The sequence below is a fragment of the Anolis sagrei genome, chromosome 1 (assembly GCF_037176765.1).
Source record: "Anolis sagrei isolate rAnoSag1 chromosome 1, rAnoSag1.mat, whole genome shotgun sequence".
NCBI lineage: Eukaryota > Metazoa > Chordata > Lepidosauria > Squamata > Dactyloidae > Anolis > Anolis sagrei.
Window position 1 is genome coordinate 72,159,820 of NC_090021.1, and position 26,163 is coordinate 72,185,982.

The 26,163-nt window shown below is 37.5% G+C and overlaps 1 protein-coding gene across 3 annotated transcripts in view; it reads right to left on the bottom strand.

The window, feature by feature from the left end:
• The window catches only part of ESR1 (estrogen receptor 1), a 263,932-nt gene that overhangs the window by 15,174 nt on the left and 222,595 nt on the right, over positions 1-26,163 (bottom strand). For all 3 annotated transcript variants that reach the window (XM_060753574.2, XM_060753575.2, XM_060753577.2), the window contains exon 6: positions 10,334-10,472. In XM_060753574.2, the coding sequence (XP_060609557.2) occupies positions 10,334-10,472 (139 nt within the window). The remainder of the gene's footprint in view (positions 1-10,333; positions 10,473-26,163) is intronic.

Below are 26,163 nucleotides of genomic sequence, written 5' to 3' on the forward strand. Positions count from 1 at the left end.
CTTTAGCTTCCTGCGGAATATTAGCAGGGAGGGGGCTAGCCTGATGTCCATGGGAAGGGTGTTCCACAGCCGAGGAGCCACCACCGAGAAGGCCCTATCTCTCGTCCCCACCAGCCGTGCTTGTGAGGCAGGTGGAATCGAGAGCAGGGCCTCCCCGGAAGATCTCAAAGTCCTCGAGGGCTCATAGGCCGAGAGGCGGTCAGTTAGGTATTTTGGGCCGGAACCGTTTAGGGCTTTATAGGTCAATGCCAGCACCTTGAATTGAGCCTGGTAGCAGATCGGCAGCCAGTGGAGCTGGTACAGCAGGGGGGTTGTATGCTCCCTACGTCCCGTTCCTGTTAGTGTCATGGCTGCCGCACGTTGGACCAGTTGGAGCTTTCGGGCCATCTTCAAAGGCAACCCCACGTAGAGAGCGTTGCAGTAGTCTAAGCGGGATGTAACCAGAGCGTGGACTACCGTGGCCAAGTCAGACTTCCCAAGATACGGGCGCAGCTGGCGCATGAGCCTAAGCTGTGCGAATGCTCCCCTGGTCACCGCCGAGACCTGGGGCTCCAGGCTCAGCGATGAATCCAGGATCACACCCAAGCTGCGAACCTGCGCCTTCAAGGGGAGTGCGACCCCATCCAGCACAGGCTGTAACCCTATACCCTGTTCGGCCTTGCGACTGACCAGGAGTACCTCTGTCTTGTCTGGATTCAATTTCAATTTGTTCGCCCTCATCCAGACCGTTAAATAATACATAAATAAGCCATCATAACCACTGGCCTACAAATAGTTCACCTAAGCATAGGTACTACAAAACCACTCATTGAGTGGAAACTGATTAGGTACTTACAACAAAACAAGTAAAGGACAGTAAATGGGTACCAACTAAGGAAGGAAGGAAGCCACAACTCCAGCTAGAAGAATAAGAAGCAGGACCAGTGGGTTGCATCGACCCAGCCTTGGGATCTTTGTAGCTATATAAATTGGTGGCTATGATTGCTGCCTAAAAGTGAGCTAAAGCAACATCCTAAAATACTTCCGAAGTGCATTTCCTTATTTTAAAATATATTGAGCTACTAGCTACAATTCACATTTAAAAACAGAAAAAAATGCAGGAAAAATGCTGCCAGGGGTCTCACATCTTAGTAAGTGAATTTCTATGTGAAGGAATTAGAAAAGCTGATGACAAGGAAGCAAAGAATATAGAGGAAACTTCATTTTCAGGCTGTAGGGTGTTAAATTAAAGTAAAACGGCTTATTCAGTTTCTTCCCTGTGATCTCTCATCATCACCCCTGTGAAAATGTCTTAATCACTAAAAATGGGTTTAGACCTATGAAATATTTTCTACACAATCCAACAGAAGACCTTGACATTCAACATGTGTGCATGGGCAGTGTATCTTTTACTAAAAGCATCTACTATGTTTATACTACCTTGGTAGGAAGCATGGATTTTGTAAAAGCCTGGTGTGACTATTTTACTAATGAAATGCTGAATGCTGTAGCACCTGAATGGAGTGCAGTTTGGCTACACAAACACTGTCACAAAAGTCAGTAAAATTGCTGCATAATCATACCTGACATGTATACAAAGAATTGATTGAATTAAGACACATACTACAGTTATCCAAATGTTAGAAATGTAGAAATCAGAAGCTGGATTATGCTTTGGAGGAATGTAGTATGTGCTCCATGACAGCCAAGTGCTGGCCAGAGCATTCAGATTAGTTTATAAAGGAAAATAAGAGCTTGGAATTATCATTTTGACCAAGCAGTTGGAATAAAGTTGTAAGATTATTAAATGACTTTTTTTTACAAAACAATATTCCATGATTACCTTGTATTTTAAGAGGCTATTTGCTGGGGTGTCAATATCATTTATTTTTCTTGCTCTCAGTTTTCCCAATATGTTAATTTCTTGAACTCTTCAGGGACATGCCAGTAACTCTATTTGGACATGGTTGAGCAAAGTGAATACAGCCAAGATCTTTTAAGCCAGTGATTCTTAACCTGTGAGTCCCCAGATGTTTTGGCCTTCAACTCCCAGAAATCCTAACAGCTGGTAAATTGGCTGAGATATTTGGGAGTTGTAGGCCAAAACACCTGGGAACCCAAAAGTTGAGAACCACTGTTTAGGCCAGGGGTCCTCAAACTAAGGCCCGGGGGCCAGATGCGGCCCTCCAAGGTCATTTACCCGGCTCTTGCTCAGGGTCAATCTAAGTTTGAAATGACTTGAAAGCACACAACAGCAACAACAACAACAACAACAACAACAACAATTCTATCTCATCAACCAAAAGCAGGCCCACACTTCTCAATGAAATACAAATAAGTTTATATTTGTTAAAATTGCTCTTCATTTTAATTATTGTATTGTTTTAAAGTGTCTTTTGCACTACAAATAAGATATATGCAGTGTGCATGGAAATTAATTCATGTTTTTTTCAAATTATAATCCGGCCCTGCAACAGTTTGAGGGACTGTGACCTGGCCCTCTGTTTAAAAAGTTTGAGGACCCCTGGTTTAGGCAATATGGCAATTTATTGTCGAAGGCTTTCATGGCCGGAATCACTGGGCTGTTGTAGTCACTACCTCTGAGGATGCTTGCCATAGATGCAGGCAAAACATCAGGAGAGAATGCCTCTAGAACATGGCCATATAGCCCGAAAAAACCTACAACAGCCCAATATGGTAATTCATATCTCTATTTTGAAAGGCTGACATTTCACCCAATCCGATGCTCTGAGACTCTTTTGGGATATAAAAAAATAAAGAAGAGTGTTTTAAGTTTCTAGCTGGACAGTTTAAAAAAAATACTGTTTCCATTAACAGCAATTATTTATGACTTTTGCTTAGCCTTCTAAGTGTATGCCCAAATATGCAGTCAGCACTTTGGGAGAGAACATTTCTCAAATGTAAATCTGTAAAGTAAATCATCCTTTTGGAAGGTGGTCAGTTTCCTCTCCTAAGGCAGTGGTAAAAGGGATCTATTTGAGTCTTCTGGTTGTAGCTTGTTCTTGAAATGGTGATAGGATTCTTGCAAAATATTTTTGGAGGGTAGAGATCATATTTAATGCAAGCCTAGGTTCTCTTCCTTGTTTCTGCCTGAAACTGAAATCATTCCCTTCTATGCTTCACATAAGGCCTGCCATTACTAAGTCCTCAGGTTGCCTTTTAAATGAAGCAGCAAATTACAGTGGGGGTGGTTCCAGGACCCCTTAGGATACCCAAACCCTAGGTGCTCATGTTGCATTATATACAGTGGCATAGTAAAATGGTGTCCCTTAAATAAAATGGCAAAATCAGGAATCATCTCTGGAGGGTTTTGTGTGTGTGTGTGTGAAAGAGTATTATCAAGTTGTGGTTTGTTGAATCTCTGGGTACAGTGGTTTGGCTATATTTTTGTCTTGCAGTTTGGTAGAATAAGAAATCACCTGGGGTGGGAGGTTCTAGGGGCAATAATGGCAACACTACCTCTAGAGTCAGTCTGTCTTATAATCCTGAACTAATATGCTCCCTCAGCTGAACTAGAAAGCCTTGTCTCTTGCTGGAGCTGAGTCAATAAATTCCAGTTCAGTTGTGTTCTGCATTGGTGGGCAAGAGAGTGCACAGGATTTTTCTCCAGGCAGAGAATACCTTGGGCCAGCTCTGAGGTCAAGAAGGCAGCAGATGGGTGATAAGTGAAAATAGGGAAGGAACAGGACAGGATCTTGAGCCAACTCTCCATTAGTGGGCTAAAAGTGGAAGAAGTTTTTTTCCTAAGCTCTGGTAGCATTTTGTATTTTTTGTTTCCTTTATCATTTAATCAGCAGCTCATCGCCAATTACAAGGTTCAGATAAAAGGTTGTACTCAGGCAACTTTCATTATCCTAATAAGCAGCTAGTAAATGAAATGGTATATTTTCTCTGGTCTTTGTAAAAGTTTTCCTTTGCTCCTTTCATTGGGGAAGTGAATTGCCAGAGGGCTAATATCTTGAAACATTTTCAGAAATTTACAAAAATGTAAATTGACACCCCACATGGTCTGATTTCCATCTATTCCACTGCAAGAATACATACGAAACAATTTGAATAACTGAAAAGCCATTAAAATAATACTGAGCAAACTATTAGGTAACTTTTCAGATGACCCATTATCAGTGTTTCTCAGCCTGGAAGTTGGGACCCCTGGGGGGGGGGGGGGTCACGAGGGGGGTGTCAGAGGGGTCACCAAAGACCATCAGAAAAAACAGTGTTTTCTGTCAATCATGGGGGTTCTGTGTTTGGCCCAATTCTATCGTTGGTGGGGCTCAGAATGCTTTGATTATAGGTGAACTATAAATCCCAGCAACTACAACTCCCAAATGCCAAGGTCTATTTCCCCCAAACTCCATCAGTGTTCACATTTGGGCATGTTGAGTATTCATGCCAAGTTTGGTTCAGATCCATCATTGTTTGACTCCACAGTGCTCTCTGGATGTAGGTGAACTACCACTCCAAAATTCAAGGTCAATGCCCACCAAACCCTTCCAGTATTTTCTGTTTGTCATGGGAGTTCTGTGTGCCAAGTTTGGTTCAATTCCATTATTGGTGGAGTTCAGGATGCTCTTTGATCGTAGATGAATTATATATCCCAGCAGCTACAACTCCCAAATGACAAAATAACCCCCCACCCCCCACCCTACCAATATTCAAATTCGGGTGTACCAGGTATTTATGCCAAATTTGGTCAAGTGAATTAAATTACATCCTGCATATCAGATATTTACATTACAATTCATAACAGTAGCAAAAGTACCGTTGTATAGTAGCAACACAAATGATGTTATGGTTGGTGTCACCACAACATGAGGAACCGTATTAAAGGGTCGTGGCATTAGGAAGGCTGAGAATTGCTGCCCTGTATGATCAACTATAAGTTGAGAAATTTTAGTCTAAAAGTTTACCTTGAAAACCTGATGTCACACATCAGTGCCTTTGGCAAAAATAACAAACATAACCAACAGAAAAAGTTGGAGAAATTTCAGTAAAGTTTTATATATTTACATGTAGTGATCATGTATTCTTGTGCTGCAGTTTGGAAACACAGTATTAATTGCTATAGCAGACATGGATATCACAAGCATTAGATAATGCAACACAAATGCTATTAACAATTTAGAAGTAATAAAATGCAGGAAAAAGTCTTAGTAGCCTTGCTAATTGTAGCTTTTAGAATAATAGCAAAAATCTGGGAAACTACAGAGATTCTAGCAGAAAAATACCAGCTGTAACAAATATCCATGGGAAGAAAAGATGATTGCATCAATTTAAACTAAAGTCAAACAAAAATATGTATTGTTGAAGGCTTCCATGGCCGTAATCACTGGGTGGTTTTAGGTTTTTCGGGCTATATGGCCATGTTCTAGAAGCACTCTCTCCTGACGTTTCGCCTGCATCTATGGCAGGCATCCTCAGAGGTTGTCCAGGGTGGAAGAAAAAATTCTTGTCTGTTCAATTGAAATATTCACACCTAGCTCCAACAGTCAAGAGTTATTTCTCCCACCCTGGACATTCCACAGATATATAAACCCAATTTTCCTAGTTTCCAACAATCTCACAACCTCTGAGGATGCCTGCCATAGATGCAGGCAGAAAAGAAGGCTTCTAGAACATAACCATATAACCCAAAAAACATACAGCAACCCAAACTAAAATATCTTAATGTTTAAACAGTATATTTGGTACCAATCTAAGTCACATATTTAAGGCATTCCTCAAATTATGCTAAATAAACTAAACAGTAATGTTGATGATGGCAATGATAATAATGATCATGATTAACAATCACTATACTGCTGAGGCTAAACTGTTGAGATACTTCTCAGAATTAATGATGTAATAGTTATATATATTTAATAGTTGTGTAAAAGAGGGAATTTCAGTAGGCTTCGCCTATTATCTGTTTGTGTCACAACAATACATTTTGAAATTCCCTTTTCCATACAATCTTCAAAGGTAGAAGAGACACCTCTAGTCTTTGATCTGGCAACCCTATGATTTCCACTATACTCATTTTCATTAGTTAAGAAATGTTTTATCAGCAAATCAACCTAGTGTGAAGCTCTCTCATGTTAATTAACATTAACCACATTAACTTGGCAGTATCACTCTTATGATGTCTGATGCATCTTACATGGGTGTGACTCATGTTCTCCTACAAGTTTAGGAGACAGCTATGATCACTGTACTGAATCTTTCGCGCCTTTGTTGTTGTTGTGTTAGGAAATCTTTGCTCTTCTCTTTTTAGGACTCATTCTTTAGTTTCGAAAATAATATGGAGAAGGGAAACAAAATTCCAGAGATAGAAATATGTTCCCTATAAGCACAGAAACATTGAGTTCTAAGCATCTGCTCTGTTGGTAAAAAAAAAAAACCAGACAGAACTGTTGATCTTCAGCTGAGTGTTCTGTGAAATTAACACATATAAGAAATGCACCTGCACATTTTTTTACTTATTACAACTATTTATAACCAATATGTCAAGATGCAAATTCTGAAGTAGCAGCAAAATGCATTTTTAAAGCCCACAGTAAATGATGTGAACATGAAATCAGTCATCAGGGTAGCTCATAGGGGATGAGAATGTCTTTTTCTTCTCCTTTGTCCCATATTGAACAACAGATGGAATTCAAGATAAGGCAGTCAATTTCTCCTCTGTTTCCTACTCTCACTGGAGCAGAAAGCTTGACTGGGAAACATAATTGGACACTAAGGATATTGCCCTGGCTAGTTTTTTTTTACTGGTACGAACTGTAATGGCCTCATCACACTAGAGAGAAAAATCCACTTTAAATCCAGTTTCTGCCTCCTGCAGAATTCTGGGGTTTGTAGTTTAGGAAGGAGCCTTTAACAACAGAAACCAGATTTTAAGTGGATTTTTTCTCTAGTATGATGAAGTGGAGAGTCCAGATACAGAACTTGGAAATAACAAATTGAAGGAGTTAAGTGTTGCCTGTAACTAGATACTTTTTATTAACAAGATTGAATAAAAGTTACATTTTAAAAAAACTATAATAAGTAAGTAACAAAATTACTTGGCAGGTCTGATGAGTAACAGTTTTTGATGATTTCCAAATAATACTTGTAAGGGCATTTAAAGGGATATTTTGATAGGCTGATTTAATATTTCCGCCATTCTAAGGAGTGAATAGGTTACAGAAATACCCCAAAGAGGGTCTCTCCAGGTGCCTTTTCTCAATAACTTGCAACTATAACAACACTAGAAATACAATTTCTGGGCACCCTGATCTCAGCACCTCAGAAGCCCTTCACAGTTGAAAACATAGGTTTTTGAGTATTACATCATCACACATTGCTGTGACAATGGAACTCTGTCATTGCAGTTCTGCCTGGTGATTCAGGATCTCAGACATTGTTTAAAAGCTGGCTTAAATGTCTGAGAATCCACCTGGAAACAAATTACACCAGCAAACAATTAGGTAAGACTACATAGAGTCATTAGGATATCTGAGCCGTAACACATTACTCTGTATAATCATGGCATCAAGTTCAACAAGGTCTGTTTCACCAGGAACAGCAATCCCTAGAAAGCTACCAAGGAATAGGTTTTTAAGTGCTGTTTTGCAGTACAGAGATTACATGTTGTGCCCTATATAAAGCAAATCCAGGCATCTCAGAAGCATTTATAGTGGACGAAACTTGAGTGCTGTAAATTCTGTCTTGAGGTTTGGGTTGTCCATGCCTGAATGCATTCAAAACAGTGGCTTGAATCCCGTTGGTCAGTCCCAATTAGAGATGATTTATTCACTCAATAATACCAATAATAATGCTTAATACTGAGTAAACACACTGGCAAATCCCATTGGTTAAGTGGATCTGTTCTAAGAGGCCAGTATCTAAGCCAGTATCTGCAAATGGTAAATCATGTCAGCAGCTAATGGTTCAACTTTTGATAATAAACTATGCTAGTACCCTATTTTTAATCTGGATGGCAAAGGTCAGAGGTTAAAATGTGTCATCTTTAAGTAACCTCTTTCTGTAATGTGTCACTTCTTTCATGACTGTTATGTCCATGGCCCTTTCCTCCTGCTGTCCTTCTTGGCCCATCCTGCTGCAGTTAAATGGATATTGTGTAATAACAGGATTCTGGCTTAATCAGATGGCATGTTGTGTAGTTAGACAACATTTTGAGGTTTTCCTGTAATTTTATGATTGTCATTGAGGAATGAGCCTGGATTGATATTTTTGGTCCCACAACTAGGAGTTTCTGGTTTTCCTGCAATTTTGGTGAACCTTTTCAAATAATGGTAGAGGAATACTAGATTTGGAATGAGCTATCATTTCATTTGTAAATTTCAAGTGGTAGTGCTGAGGCAGTAATCAAAATAGACTGTTTTTTCCATTTGAAATAGGATGTACACTGTTATTCCATCATTAGAATCTAAAGTTGCTCACAAACATTTCTGTTAGAACTGTGCCAAGAACCTGGTTTGCGATGACAGCGGATGTGAGGTCTCCCATTATCACCTCACCTCACCCAGAGGAGCAGCACGGAAAAAAAGATTGCTGTCATCAGAAAATCCTTAAGTTTTATTGTTGATGATATTTTCAATATTTTTGCCTGAGCTTTCATCTTACCATGGCTTAAACAGCTTTGGCTTTGCTATTTAATAAATAGCCTCAATAGTTTCCTCCAAAAACAAGTGGGAGTAGAGTAAGCTGGAAAGAGGATGGCTGTTCTCAATTTCTTAACCAATAAAATGACACTGTCAATCACGGGTGGAGGTTCAGTGGGTTGGAAATGAAGCTTTATTGTCTTTATTACTATTTTGTTTTGGGTGAGTGACAAAAAAACTTATTTTTAATAATGCAATCCCAAGCCCTGTTATTTAGAAATTAATTCCATTCCATGGTTTACTCCTTCATAAGGTTATTTACGACTATAATCTAAGCACACAGATAATGAGCAGATAATCCAGGCCTTTTCAGGGAAAATGTTTTATATGCCTTTCATTGCCAATGCACACAGAGAAAATGTGTGTTCCAGTGGAAAGTTTGGTAGAATTCGGCTTGTGCTAAAACTATAAATAGTGTATTTTTATTTCTCCCCCTGTTCTCTTTCACATTGAGTGTCCCTATTATTCAGGCACTGCTGAAAAGGATGAAAAAGCAAACACTCAGACAATGCACTTCCAAGTACTTTGCACAAGCATGGCCCACTGAGTTCAATAAGCAGTGGCTTCACTAGGTTAGCGTCACTGAGTGCAGTAACTCATAGTGTCACCCTATGGTGTGCCTTCCATACCAGACCATGGTAAAATATTAAAACTAAACCTCTTCGAATATCCACACACTCCATCCTATCCTGAATCCTAAGATTGTGTGTGTGTGCACACACACAGTGCTGTGTTCCTTGACCATGTTGCCACCCAGGAACCATACTATGAGCAGCAGCAGTTAAGCAGGGATAACAGGAAAGAGTTAGAAATTCAAAATGTATGGTTGGCTCATTCAGCAGCAGAAAATTCATCTCTTCACTATCAAAATTGAAAATTATGACCATATTTGCCTTCACAAATCAAAGCATGCCACGCAAAAGCATGTGCTTTGGCATACAGTGGGAAGAACACAAGTAATGTGTCTGAAATCAAATGTCCCTTATATACAAGTTCTAAACATCCGACTTGCAAACAACTCATAGTTTAGAACAAGGGTGAGACAACAGGAAGTGAGAAAAATCTACCTCTAGGAAGGGAAATTCACTCCTGAAAGAGTTATCATGACGAAGAGGTGTGTCAACTGAAGTTTTATCACCAATCCTTGTTTCCACAACAAGCCACATTTTTCAAAATCCAATGATCACAGGCAGCAAAACAAACTCTACAGGGTTGTTAACCCTTCCCTCTGCTATACAAAAATTGTTAGATAGATATAGATAGATAGATAGATAGATAGATAGATAGATAGATAGATGGCTGGAGTTACACTTTAACAATTACCTGTTCCAGCTTACATACACATTCAACTTAAGAACAAACCTACAGAACATATCTTGTTCATAACTTAGGGATGGGCTGTAAAATGGCAAAAAACAGTTTGGTTTTGTGTATGTTTCTTTTTTAAAAAAATGAAGTCATTGAAATGCAGACTTCATACATATGAAGGCCAGCTCTAATTATGTTTGTTGGAACTGATATAGATGCTGTTCTTTGTCATACAAAAGTAGTGAACCAATTAAGTCCTTTTTTTCTATATGCCTGACACTTGTGAATGGTACAGTGCCACATCAGGTTGATCCTGATGATATTTCATAACATGGCACCTATTACACTAAATAACAGAAATAACAAGAAACATATAGACGAACCTGTCCAATAATAAGTTAGGGGCAAACAACAGTTTTCCTGGATGCTCCATCGATCGCCACACCAAGCCAACCATCAGTATCTCTAACCAGGCACATTCCAACAGATGGACCTGATCATGGAGTGCTAAATCCACAAATCCTAAAAGAGAGAAAAAGAAAGAAGATGAAATAGCAAGATCCATTAGTTTGATATGAAAAGAAGAATTGGTCCAAATATAGGGCCAGGATCCAGAGGCCAGCAATGGTGTTTCTCCTGTTCTTCTGCACAGGCATTTGTATTTTTTAAAAGAGCTTAAATAAAAGGACAGTCAACATGTTCTGCAAATAGTTTGTGGTGACATTGCAACAATCTCTGGGCATGAGCACAAGTGCCACCAATTGGTCCCTGGGTGCTTCAGGAGGCTTCTAGCTGGAGCGTCAGATTACTCCTCTGGCTCTTGTCTTCTCTGGTGACCCTGGATAAATATCGCATTAAGTTTTTTCCTCCTTTGGCTCTCAGTAGAATTTGGACCCAGATCACCTATCATTTTGGTTGGTCATAGACTGCATCAGAAAACTAGTTACTTACTATTTCTATACTGACCGACTTCCAAAGGTAGAAAAAGGACTATGTGTGTGCTGTGCTGTGCTGATGAAAGTGGAATTCAAACATGACAAAAATAATATCAAAACCTTATTTTGAAAACAAAAATATTGATAGAGTAGTTTATTGATAAATAAACATAAACATAAACAAAACATAAACAAAAATATTGATAGAGTGATAGCCCCCACACTAAGTTAGAGAATCAAAGGACTAAAGAGCAAACAATCTAAATAACACATGGCCTGTTACAGAGTGTTAAAGTTATATAAAAACTATAATGTCAGTTTGATGAGTCTATGCTTTCCTGTGGCCTTGAAAGCTACACTTTTTGAAAATAGAAATCATTTTAAGGTGTAGGCCTTTGGCTTTCATTATTAAACCACTTAGTTGGAGTGCCCAGGCACCATAAATTACATGTTGCCAGCCATTTTTGCCAACACGGCCATTTGAGGTCTCCATGCATGTATTTAGGCACGTAAGGAAACACGTTGCTTCTAACTTATTTATACATAATTCCCAATTTTCTCCCACTGAAGGAAGAAAATCAAAATTTAGTACATATGATTTTTTAAATAATAGACAAAGGTTTCCTTTTAGGTGGAAGAGTTTTAAAATCTAATCTAGATGGGAATAAGTTCTCCTCCCATATGGCAAAATACTTTTTTTTCCTGAAATAATTTGGCACTCTTATTTAATGTAAAATTTTCCAATTCTATTTTTTTTCAACCATAACTTTTGAATCAGAAGATTCAAAATTATAGGAATAAATTACATTATTTCACATTAAAATGCAAGTCAAATAAGCTTCCCAGCCACCCAATTAATGTATATTTCTATAGTGTGTATGTGTAGGGCTAAAATACTCTAAAGGTATTAGATTCTATCTGATCCTGGAAGCTAAGCAAGATCAAGCCTTAGGTGGGCTAGTTAGTACTTGGATGGGAGATTATCAATAAATACCAGGTGCTGTGGACTATATTTCAGGGACTTCTGAGGATTCTTTTCCTAAGAAAACCAAATGAAATTCATGGCATCACCATAAATCTACAAGTGACTTGAAGGCACATATGACTGTGCATGAAAGCTCTATCGCTTCTCTTTTACATCCATTTCTTTCCCTTTCCTCTGATAATATGGCATTTTTCTTATTTGGGAAGGTCAGCATTTAGCCCTTTGAAGTGTTTTGTTAAAATGCCTTTATATAAAAATGTTAAGAGTCATCACACATGTTATCGTTGCTTACATTTGCTAATAATGTATGCATAACATGTTTTTATTGGTGATGTTTTTCACATATACATGTGTCTGAATTAAGAAATAGCCTAGTTAAGAACACTCCATATAGACATCTAATGTAAGTTGGGAATGATGATTCATTGATATTTTTTTGGCTAATTGCTATTCATTGCAAATCAAGCAGCTGATTGCTCAAGATGTCTTACAACTAATTACACAGAAGTTTAAAAAGTGTGTTCTGATTAAATCTGAGAACAGTATGTTCTCTTTGGACCTGAGAACTTTGTGTTCTTCTGCTTGGATGGGAACCACTCCTTTGTTGGAGCTGGGAAGAGAACTATATTGGGAACCATGGCATTGTAAAACATGCACTCTCTCTCACACACACAAATATCAAATCTGCAAGGTATATTCTTTCACCTTTTTCAGTTTTTAAGATACATAGAATTCTGAAGGTTATATGTCTACTTTGAATATAGAGTTCTTAATGTAATATGCCTGGAGAATAAATTATGGCTAGAAGAAACAGAAAGAATTTGAAGAATCTACTAAGTAAATGGCTTAAAGGAAAAAACTCTCAACACCTTACTAATAAAATGTAATTACCATACATACTCATGTATAAGTCAACTTCATGTATAAATTGCGAGCAGGTTTGAAGGGCAAAACTAGGGTTTTGAGGTGACACATGGAAATTAAATAACAAAAATAATTTCTTTTTGCCAATAATGATAATAATAATAATAATTATTATTATTATTAGTATTAGTATTCCGTCTTGTCTCCCCGAGGGGACAAACAAAAAAAGTCAAACATTCAGTGCCTCAGTACAATAACAAATATAGACATAATATCTCAGAATAACCCCACATGTGAAAATAACATATAACATGATATGAATCGATTAAATAAAATGTAACCTATCTAAAAATTATATTTAACATAAAACCTAAATATCAAACATCCACATTAATTTACAGGAACCAACAAAGGTTCACTCAGATATGTGGTTTGGTTTTGTAACTGGGCAAACACTGTCTAACAAAGCCCAAATACAATAATCGTTTTCAATCCAAGGTCTGGTAGTGGTCTCTTATCACTAATCCTCCTCCTCTCCATATGCTAATCCACAAGGGTAAGTTTTCAGTTGTTTTGGAAGGAGAGAAGTGAGGGGGTCATCTTTATTTTTTTAGGGAGGGAATTCCAGAGGTGGGGGGCGATCACAGAAAAGGCCCTCTCTTTCTCATTCCCACCAACCATACCTGAGATGGGGGTGGGACTGAAAGCAATCAAATAAATAACATGTACAAGTAATTTAGAACAATTATTTATTTATTATATTTATACTCCACCCTTCTTACCCTGAAAGGGACTCAGAGAGGCTAGAAAGACTACTCTGAGTCTTTCAAGTCTTTCTTGAAAGACTAAAGAAAACAATAGTTTGAAACCTTATTTAGAACAAATATTCTGTTTATAAAAACGATATATAAAAATCAAGGCACACTAAATAAATGCATAGATTAAAAGCTCTTGATAAACACCATTTAAGAAGTAATAACTCACTAAAATGATCATCCGTATATTGAGAAGGCAAACACAGGTTATGTGAAATTCCAAATTCCAAAATACTCCAAAATCTGAAATTGTCCACATGGGTGATTGAGACAGTGACATCTTTGCTTTCTGTTGGTTTTAGATAAACTAACATTTTTCATGCACTAAATAATTAAAAATAATGTGTATAGGCTAGGTATGTAAGGTGTACATGAAACATAAATAAATCCAAGATATCTTGTTATGTATGTATATAAAAAATACAGGTAATCTGAATTACAACAACATTTGAAATCTAAGCATGTGTGTTCTCAAGCATTTTGTATAACGGATACTGATTCATCAATCCAGTCAAGGAGGTAAATTAAAACAAATGATCTGTTGAATTTGAATTTAAAATAACATAGCAATCATTATGCTAAAAATGTTATGACTATAATCAAGGGAGCTGATTTCTTGTATTTTTAGAAAATAATTAAATTTAAAATTATTATTATGCATACATTGCTTAAATAGAGGGATTAAAGGGGAAAGAAAACAGTTCAGAATGAATTAGTGATTATAATATACTGTCATAAATACCATATTTTTTTGCCTCATATTATTTTTACAATTTAATTCAGGATTGGGGTCTTTAAACTAAGGGTGCATCCTACACTATAGAAGGAAAACAGTTTGCATCACTTTAACTGCCATGGCTGACCATGAAAACATGGAAAGAATTTTCTTTGAATATCTTTAGTAAAATAAAAGCAGCAAAAATGTTCTTAATCCCAAAATTAATGTATTTATTCCAGGTTCTCCCACTAGAAATTAATCAAAGGCAAAAAAAAATTGGGACAGGACTATTAGAGAGTGGATCTTGAGCAAAAAGAAACCTAGAATTTCACCAAAGTATACTATATGCACCAGGAAGAATTAGGGTGGGGTTACCAAGCCTGGAATCATACCACGAAGCATTCCAACTAAAGCCACTGATAGAAAACAGTTTAGGGAGAGAAGAAAAATGGTGCAGAATATAAGATACAGTTAACAATGAAGAGGGAAAACTTGGGATTTTTACAGGAAATATAGAGGCTTCCATTAAAAAAAAGAGGTCCTAGAAGATTAGCATTAAAAATATGAAAAAAATGGAACCCATGTTGGATGCCTGAAATAGTAAAGTGGACACCCCTAGAGAGCTTATATGGAAAAGAGTTTGGCCATATACAGTTGAAAGACATGAAAGATAAAGGCTATTACCGCGTTAAGGACGTGTACGATATAAATGGTCAACTGATTCCCATGGACAGGATAATAGAAAAAATGGGAAATAAAAATTGGATAAAAGTATTAGGCCTATATAACAAACTTAAACAGGGGAAATATGGAGAATGTTTAGGCAAAGAAAATGAGTTTGAAAACATATTTACGAAAGGGCAGAAGACAATGAAAGGATTAGTAGGAGAATTATATAAAATGATGATAAAAGACAATGAATATGTAGTTAGAAGATTACAAAACAAATGGCAGAAGGAAGGGCCACTCACAAAACAAACTATAGAGGAAGTAAAGAAGGGGGTCAAGAAAATTAAAATGGAAAAATATAAAGAATTAGAAAGGAAATTTATCTGGAAATGGTACAGGACACCAGCTCAATTAGCAAATATGGGAACAGGACTAAACTCAATGTGTTGGCATTGTAGAGAAAGGCTGGTATGTATATATGTGGTGGGACTGTTTAAATCTATCAACTTTTTGGGATAAGATAATTTTAAAATGGGGTAACTTTTCAAAATAACAATTCAAGTTAACATGGAATTTATGTTAATGGCAATTACAGGGAATAAAAACATTGCTGCAAAGAACCAAGACGTATGTAAAGCAATGATCTTAGCAGGAAAGGCAGTAACAGCCTGAGGATGGAGAGATGAAAAAAATGGAATATGGAAAATTGGAATAACTATTTATTTGAGCAAATCCAATCAGATATTAGTGCATGTATAACCCAAGAAGGTTCAAAAGAGGACAAAACAGAAGAAATTAAAGAGAAACTGGCAACATATATGAAATGGGTAGAAGAAGGGGAAGCCAGCACTGATATTGTACAAAGATCGAAAAGGTTGTGTTCATGGTTAAAAATAAAGATATAGAGAGAAAAATGGTGGGAGGGGTAGGGTAGGGGGGGTGGGAGGAGGGGAGAGAAAAAAATAAAAAATGTAATACGAACGAATCTCTAAAGCAAATTGTTTTTCATTTTAACTGTTGTATTGTTTTTAAGTGTCTTTTGCACTACAAATAAGATCTGTGCAGTGTGCATAGGAATTCATTCATGTTTTTTTCAAATTATAATCCGGCCCTCCAACAGTCTGAGGGATTGTGACCTGGCCCTCTGTTTAAAAAGTTTGAGGACCCCTGCTCTAAAGAATGTGAATAGATAATATAGAAATATGTTATTATGTAAACCTACAATAGACATTTATTATCTGTTCAAATATGATATTTTGTTTTCAATTTTATTTTTTAAGAAAAAACTTTAACTGCCATGGCTCAATGCTTTGGGATCCTGGGAGTTGTAGATTGATAAGGCACCAACTCATTTGACAGAGAAGCAAAAGACCTAGTAAAACTATAACTTCCATGATTCCACAGCATAGAACCATGAAAGATAAATTGGTGTCAAACTGCATCAATTCTAAACTGTAAATGCAGCCTAAGATCCAAGAGAATATTAAGTATATGTACACTGACTGGTTTATTTAATTAACCAAGACTGATTCAGGTAAAAATGGATGTTTTAGGAGGGTGGTTGATTTCCAGAGACTTTATTTTGCTTTTTATCAAAACTGGTAGGCAGAGACTGAGCTGCAGAACTTGCTGCTCAAATGGTTGGTGGTTCAAATCCACAGGGCGGGGTGAGCTCCCATCATTAGCCCCAAGCTTCTGCCAACCTAACAGTTTGAAAGCATGCAAATGTAGTAGATCAATAGGTACTGCTTTGGCGGGAAGGTAATGCTGGCCACATGACCTAGGACAGTGGTTCTCAACCTGGATTCCCCAGATGTTTTTGGCCTTCAACTCCCAGAAATCCTAACAGCTGATAAACTGGCTGGGATTTCTGGGAGTTGTAGGCCAAAAACATCTGGGGACCCCAGGTTGAGAACCACTGACCTAGGAGATGTCTACTGAAAACGCTGTCTCTTTGGCTTAGAATTTGAGAAGAACACCATCCCTCCGAGTCAGTCCTGACTAGACTTAATGTTAACCTTTACCTTAGTCCACACTAAATCATTAGATCCTAGAGCAGGAAAGACGTTTAAACAATTTAAGCAGTTTGAATTACATGATCACATTAAAATTACTAAAATCATGTAAAACAGGTATCAAAGATAAAAAAAATAACTGAAAACCATGGGCGTAGACATTTGGGAAAAAAATAAATAACTTTTTTGCATGGCTACACCAGCCATCCTTCCTGTCTTATTTTGCACACATTGTATAGCCTGAAATTTCAATCCTGGTACACAGGATACCAGGAAAGGAACATGACCTGCTTGATGTTTTCTCTCTGGGAAAATTTCAGGTATCTAGCAGCCACATTTACAGCCCTAACCAGACCAAAATAGCTAGAAGCCCATTTATGATATTGTAAAATTTATCTTAGGGTCAGAGAGGAATAGAAGGAGAGAAACTTAATGGGGTCCCACACCTCATTTTCAAGAAGAATGGCCATATCTGGAGGTTTCTGGTAACAGCATTTTGGCTATCAAAATGTAGGGTTTTGTCAGGTACGAAGAAATTCCCAATAAGCTTCCTATGGGATGAATATCTCCCACAGATAACATTGCTGCTGTAATTACTATAGAATGGTATCTAAATCCATTAAGAAGGGTGACATTTCTCATTTATTCCAACAATGAAAGAGAAAAAAAATACTTGGAGAATGAGAAGATGCCATCATTTCTTCTAGGTGAGAGAGAGAGAAAAGGCAGTGAAATTAACTGCCTTTTAATACTAACTTGCATGAGTGTAGGCAGTGGCATCGGAATATTATGGAACATCACAACTGTATTAGCTCCCATTGTCAATATAACCTTTCTTTGTACTGTTTGCCATTTTTAGGAGTGGCATTTATTTTTTTATAAAGATTTGGGACCACTTTCAGATTCTTGCTGCAATGTCGGATGTTTTTGCTTCATACTTCACTATAGAGTCATCGGGAACTGCCTGCCAGTAGAATCATAGAATCATAGGCGTATAGAATTGGAAGAGACCTCGTGGGCCACCCAGTCCAACCCCATGCCAAGAAGCAAGAAAATTGCATTCAAACCATGCCAGACAGATGGACATCCAGCCTCCACTACACTCTGGGGCAGAGAGTTCCACTGCTAAACAGCTCTCACAGTCTCCTTTCTTGTTTACTTTCTTGTAGTTTGAAGTCATTGTTCCGTTTCCTAGTCTCCAGGGCAGCAGAAAACAAGCTCTATCCCTCCTCCTTATGATTTCCCCTCACATATTTATGCATCGCCATGTGTCATGTGTCACTTAATGTAAATAAAGATAGCATTACAGAGATGTAGGTATTTATACTTCCCTTAGACTTCAAAAAGCATTTGACAGAGGAACTGAATTCTCTCATTTATATTTTGAATACAATCATAGGTGCAAACTTGAAAACCATTTGTAGAACATACAAGGGAAATTCTGAATTAATGGGCAAAGATCAAACAGATTTACTTTACAAAGCACGTGAGTTACACATCTTTAAAGCTATCTTCTGCCAGCCTTAGAATTTGCAGTAATGACCATTTTAAAACACAAAATATAACAGATATAAAGAATATGATATCTTTGCCAAATAGGCCAATGACAAGAATTCTAATATTACTTTATCTACTGGTTTTAAAAAGTGGCCTCAAATCCAGTGTTAAAATAACTGAAATAAAATCAGGATTATAAATGAAAAGTGTGATGTAAAGTACTGTTAAAATACAATTCAGTACAGAGCTATATTTTTATCTTTTCTTCTGAGCAAGTGTAATGGAGAAAAACATTATCAAAATATAGCCATTGTTGAACGATCTGAACTGAAAATCTTGTGGTCAGGTACAACTGCAAATATTAGCCTAAATGTATTGCCCCAAATCCTGGTCTTGCTTATAAAAGTTACAGTACAGACTTTGGTAACAGTAAGAAAGCTTGGTTTCACATGGAAAGGAAAACACTATAGAGTAGCATTAATAGTAATTCAGAAATGGGATGCATGTCCACAGACAAGTAGGTCAGCAAGTTTACTTTCTTCAGTAAACAAGTGCACAAAGATCAAAATGTTGTTATCTGAATATAATTTCCTTACTTCTCCACAGCTAAAATGTTACTATTTTTTACAAAAAGTCTAAATTCAGAAATTATTGGAAATATTATACAATAGCATCCACACTCCTCTTATGACAATGCAGTTTATGTTTATGTAAACAATAACCAAACAAGGACAGCTGGTACCAAACACTCATTTTACTAACCATGTGCTGTTCAAGCACTGTTTTATTTTTTCCCTACTGAAATGCCAAACATTTGGTATTCAGAAATTATGGTTGCATTTCATGTTTTGGTCCAGGCTGGCAAAACTATATGCAAACGATCCAAAGCTAGATTATATAACAGCAGACTTTTTCCAGCCATGAATTTCTTTCCATTCAAATGGTTTTTAAGTAATTTCATAAAGTATACAAAAACTACCCCTGAAAATGGAATTACCACAATTGTGGATGCTCATTTTCTAGCCTGTCTATTCAGGAAGAGTTCATTTGGGGGTAGATAAATATAAGGTTCTTGTCTGCACTGCGGCTTTACTTCTACTACTGACTTTGGCCCCTAATGCAAAGAACTGACATAAAACATGCATACAGATGAATCACATGCACAATGAAGACTTTATTATTTCTGCTGTGGTATTTCTCACTGCAAAGTAATAAGGTACTCTTGAGTCTCACAAAATAGCTTGACTCTAAGACAGTAGAAACTAACATACCAAAAATGACATTTTATGAATTGCTGACACACTGAATGTCTGGAGATGGCAAAGGAGATGGTAATTCTTATGAGATACTGTGATAACCTAGAAGCCCTTTCCCCCAGGCATCATAATGAAAAGGGTGAAACGGTGTATTTTCAATCAAGAGTACTTCCTAAACACTCAAAAAAGGTTTTCAAAAATGACTAAGAAAAGTCTATATGATTGCAATAAAAGTCAAGAAAAGGGGTTTTTTCAACTATATCTTCTGCCTTCTGAGCAATAATCACTTCAGTTTTGTGAGGAGTGATCTTAAGCCAGCTGTTAGTTGTTTGAGAGATAAAAGTTTGCTGACAGTTTTATTGTGTGTATATTATTTTGTGAATTGCACTAGCAGAGAAAATGAGAAATACAGCTTGATGCTATCAACAAAAGCAAAGCTTTCATCCATGGTACTTTATACTCCCTTTATAGGAAGAAAAAGAACATGCATGTTTATGAGTTGATGTTTTCACCACAAAAGAAAAACAAACATTCTTCGAGATGGGCTGTTGCACCTGACCAAGGACTAAAGAAAGACTTAATTTGTAACGTCCAAGGAATAGATAATTGAAGGGAGTGGGGTTGGGGAGAGGAATCCCAAAAGCTTCAGATAATTGACTTAACAATGTACATTCTTAACTGTTTCATCCTTGCATGCAAATAGTCACCCTATTTATCCATAACATTCTCTCCATAGTCAATGCTCCAACTTATTGCAGAAAAAAATATTCTACAGAGAGCATGTGGTGTATGTGGGAGAGAGTGTGTAAAATGTACATAATATAGTAGTAACCTATAAGGTTTTATAGTACAACCGATTATACTAAAGTAATATAAGGAAGAAGAGCACATATGGTTTTCTTGTACAAATTACCTGTAAAAATAATGTTTTCTGTGCAGAAAACCCAGTTTTGTGCATAAAACCATGTTTTATACAAAATAGCCACATGTTTTCTTCATAGAATAATTTCTTCACAATACTTTATGATGCCAAGTACCAGAAGAAAATCCTCACTGGTCTATTGTTCTTCCTGATGGAATATGCCTATTGTTAGTGTACTCATTTTTCAACCTGGGAACAAATAATCCCTAACAGTGGAGAATGCCTAAGTTGTAATAGATCATAAAGGAGTTCTGACTCACAGTACAAAGGTTAAAGTAACTCTCCTCCAACTAGCATTACCTGTAAAGGAACTTCAATTTAAACCTTGGGTTCTGAAGTGTGTAATTCTTAGCACAAGTCTGTCTCCAGAGCTAATATTTTACACTTGGTCTGGCTCAATGTTTCATCAAAAAATATCCCTTAGTGCTGAAATCGCTGGCCTACATAGTTGCACTCTTACATACAGCAGAATATAACTTAGTTCAGCATTGCTGTTGCACTTCCAACATCGAAGAGAGAGAGGAGGGGGGATGATAGAGACATTCATCAAGATGGATCAATAGCAGTGGACCCCAACCTGTGGTCTGTGGACCACCAGCAGTCTGTGAGAACTGAAATATGATCTGCAGCAATGGCTAAATACCTGAACTGTCTTTGCAAAGTATATGGTAGTTTAATCATTAAATATACTTACAAGTTTCCTCATAGGCTGGATCTATACTGCCCTATAGCCCAGGATCTTATCCCAGATTATCTGCTTTGAACTGGATTATATGACTCTATGCTGCCTGATAATCTGGGATAAGCAGATAATCTGGGATCAGATCCTGGGATATAGGGCAGTGGAGATCCAGCCTTAGTTAAAGTGGATCACGCAAAAAGATTGCAATATTGTAGGATTCCGAATTCTGTGGTTTCTTGAAACAGGCTCAGTTGAACTAAGGACTTGAAACATTGCACTGATGATCTACACAAGCCTTGCACAATGTGAAACTGTCCAAATGGTTTGGGTTGCATTTCTTTTGAACCCCACCCAGCACGGTCAATGTCAAGAATGTATCTAGAAAGTGCCAGAGTTCAGGAAGACTGATTTATATGATAGTCAACAGTTATGTCAGATTCTAAGAAAACCTGATAAAAAACTGTTTGAAGTGTGACAAATGCTGACCTCTTTTTAAAATCCTAATTTGCCAATATGAGTTATATTTTTTCTTTTCCAATTTTCTCAAAAACCACTGATGTGTTTTGCCTTGTCTTTATCAGGAAAGAAATCTGAATTCATTTGGTGAAAAAAATCATTCATTTTCCAGATGGGAAAAGAGTCTAGGAAATCCCATATTTTTGCCTGTAGAAACCAGTTTTATTTTGGAGAACCATATGCTTTCTTCATCCCAAAGTATTTCCTGGGAGCTTCAGGAATTGCCAAAGACTTTTTGCTCCTACTTCCCAGGGGTGCATCTATATTGTAGAATAAATACAGTTTGACATCACTTTAACTCTATGCTATGGAATCATATTAATTGTAGATTTTCAAGGTATTTAGTATTCTCTACCAAAGAGAGTAGGTGTCTCACCAGACTGCAGCTAGTGTTGGGCCATGGCAGTTAAAAGTGTAAATGCACACCAGGGGGGAGCCTTTAACAGCCTCACTAAACTACAAACCCCAGAATTCTGCAAGAGGCAGAAACCAGATTTTAAGTGGATTTATCCTCTAGTATGATGAAGTAGCAAGTCAAGTTAAATCACGCCAATTCTTTCTTAAATAAAAGGTATGGTTACTTGCTTTGTCTGTTTCTACTGCTTCATATCCAGTACAGGTGGCACCAAATAAATACATAGTTTCTACACATTTAAGAGAGATCAAGCAAAGGAAATATATACGGGAAATATAGTGTAACTGAAGTTTTGCTATTTTCAAGAGATACTTAAAATAGTTCCATTTGGTTTTGTTGTTGTTGTTCATTCGTTCAGTCGTCTCCGACTCTTCATGACCTCATGGACCAGCCCACGCCAGAGCTCCCTGTCAGCCGTCACCACCCCCAGCTCCTTCAAGGTCAGTTCAGTCACTTCAAGGATGCCATCCATCCATCTTGGTTTTGTTAACATCTAGTAAGTTTGTTTCCTTGAAATTTTCTGAGGGCCTTTCCACACAGCTCTATATCCCAAATTATTGAGGCAGAAAATCCGACAATATCTGCTTTGAACTGGGTTATCTGAGTCTACATTGCCATATGTTCCAGCTATGTGGAAGGGGCCTGAATGTAATGAGTCTTTTCATCAGATCATTCAGCCTTGTTCTGTGATATTTTCCTGCAACCATCCTGTCTACATGGGAGGGGAAGTAGGGAAATTACAGTGCGACAAGGCTGGGGAAATACTGAAAACCTAAAGAGTCACTTTGCCTAACAGATTGCAATGAAGAGAGGGAGGAAAACAATAAAACTGTGCTGGAATTCAATCTTTCTGAATATAGGAGGACGTGGCTATTCATTTGCTCCTAGTTATGTGTTTTCAGAACACCGTGGTTATCAACATCCTTTTCGAAATCCAGGAAATATAACAATTTAAAATGTCCAAACATTTGAAAACCAAAATTAAAACTATCTCACACTGTCTCAGACCCCACAAAGTCAGAGAACTGGAACTTATACCTAACATTTAACAGATGCCCCTTGTTGTCTTGGTTCTGCACTGTCTTTGAAGGCCTCATTTACACTGACTACTTAGGACTGTTTAGGAAGAACTGGTTTTGCTGTGTGCATGATTAGATTGACATGCCTGGAACTACGGGGTCTTTTTACCATTTTCACTCATGATACACACCAGCTCTCTGGAGGCATAGGAGGTGAAAAATAGGGAAAGTTACACTTAAGAATGAAGGGATTCAATTACCCTTCCCAGGTGATCAATTGGTTCCTGCTACTCAGCCATACTCTTGTGCTGGTTTTTGGGTTTGGACAGCCTCCAATCTTTCATTCTGACATTGACAAAGCATTCCAGCCAAGGTGTTTATTGACAATGCACTTTGAATTCTGTGGAGCGAAATTAATATGTGATGAGGTTTACATTTGGAAGTTGTTGATGTGCATTAAGGGACTTAACTCAGACTTTCCCTTGACTTTGATTCATGTGCTTTACTGGCCTTTTGTGCTGCAGCACATGTTGGCAGTATGCCTTTTGTAGCTGCCACAGTTTCACATCACCTTGAAAGTGTACTTAATGGTCAGTGCAGATTTGCCCCTAGATAGCTTAGCAAATCCTTGTAAAGGTTGACCCATGCCTTTCCTGTGTGTTTCTTGGGAGACAGGGGGCAGTCTCCACTCAGTAAAAATGAAACAAAGATTCTGGTTCTAAATGTCTGCATATTGTCCATCTGTCCTGATTTGGCAGGCTCAGTCTCAACATATGACCTCATCATACATGGAAAATTTCTGTGGCAACTCCAGTTGTGCTGCAGCTTTGCCATGGAGCCCGTGGGCTCCCACTACACATGGGATATGTATTTTCACAACTGCAAGGCAAAACTAGGGCAAAACCAGAATCACTGCTGAAAAAAAGCTGCTGACAGCAACACAGGAGGCTTCCCATGTTGCATTGCCTTCCATGGGGCAAGCCAGTCAGCAAGTGCTTCCTCCCATGTGATGAGGGAGGGAGGAAGCAGAAAGCAGATAATCTGGGATCAGATCCTGGGATATAGGACAGCGTAGATCCTGAGTTCAAAAGCGCAAATACATTTTGCACTCAAGTAATTCAGGAGGGAGAAGTGAAGGAATATCTTGTTCTTTTCTGTAACCTCAGGCAAAATAAACTGATACAGACTTTACTAGTTTGTGTGTCCTTCCTTATTAATAATACCTTTTGCCATCTTGACCACACTTCCATGTTGCTCAGCCCCCATGTCCACGTTTTTATCCACTAAATCTTTGAGATGTGCTGGATGTTGCTTTATTTCTTAGTTCCATTGTGATTGATGAACACATTAGTAATTTTAGTCAAAGTTCTTAAAGTCTGTTTTGTGGCTTTTTAAAGAAGCACCAAGAAATGGAGGCTCTTGGCAATACGTTTTTAAGGATTGTAGTGACGGGGACTATAACTGGATTGATGAATTCTTTCTGATTGACTAGATCATCTCCTCCTGATTTTTTATAAGGCGATTGCAGAGACATATAAAACATTGAATTAGATAAATGAGCTCACAAATAAGAACAACAACCTAGAACCAAAGTAAAATTTGGAGATGAGCCAACTAATAGAATCATACATGGGGAGACAGGTTGAGTGTCCTTGAGAACTCTTCGGTCCACGCAGAAGGTGCATGTTTTTAGAAACAATTTAGGATTGGTCACATCTAATTCAGATTCTGCAGCCCTCAAGGTATTGTTGAACTGCAAAGTCCAGCATCCTAACAATTGCCTGCGCTGGTTAGAACTTGCAGAAGTTGCAGTTCCACATGTTTCTTGAGGGCCATTATGATTCCAGTCCCTGGGATTAAGTACTTGACCAGCAGATTTCAGTAACTGCACAAAATGTTAAATCAACCTCTTTTCTGATCTAGCAGTAAGTGAGACTCAGTACTTTCATTAAAAAGGAAGACACAAACATAACCCAACTACAGCAATTACACAAGGTAAGAAGCAAATACTATTTCTGCAACAACTGGCCAGAAGTCAAGCACTGTCATTAGTTTTAAGTATACCTGTTTGTTGAGGTACAGCCTATATCGCAGAGAATAAATGGATGTAATGGACCACATTATGTTAGCCATTTGCTTCAAATTGTTTCTTTCTGTGTAAATGTCTCTCTTCCTGAAAGAGAGACATAATTTATAGATTTATCCCTTTAAGCCTAATTAGCTTGCAGCATGCATTAGGGGAGATGCGATCAGAAAATCTAACATCTGGTGTCAATTATTATAAAAGGTCATTTTACATTTGCTATTGTATACTGTAAATAAAGAGGGGAACCTTTTAAAAGAAAATTGCAGTAATATTTATAATTACAGTTATAACCCCTCCCCCTCCAAAGCCTTTATGGCTTTTATTTTAATGGTCATTTCTAGGGTTTTCTCTAAACTGGTCAAAATTGTGCCTTCAGCAGAAAGCTGCCAAATCCCATCGGTATGGTAAATATGTTTAACAAGGCTTTACTTTTCTTTTATTCATTTTTTAAAATTTTATAATTGCTTAAAATGATGAAGTTGTTTATTTGCTGAATCTGTACATTTGAAGTCAAGGAACAAAGACATCATTAGTCAGAAGAGAGATACAAACTGAATAAAAAACATTCTCTAGTTGCTTCAGATCATTTTTAATTCTACAATTGTTTTGTTTTTTAATGTTTATAGTGATAACAAAGACATGGTTTTTGTCTGTTTCAGCAGTGGAAAGAAGGAGTACAAGAGCACACTGTTGGACATCTATGGGAAGGTAAGTATTTATTTATTTACGACATTTATATCCTGCCTTTCTCACCCCAAAGGGGACTTAGAGCGGCTTACAAGTTATATGTACACACAATATATTATTAACATAGCACAA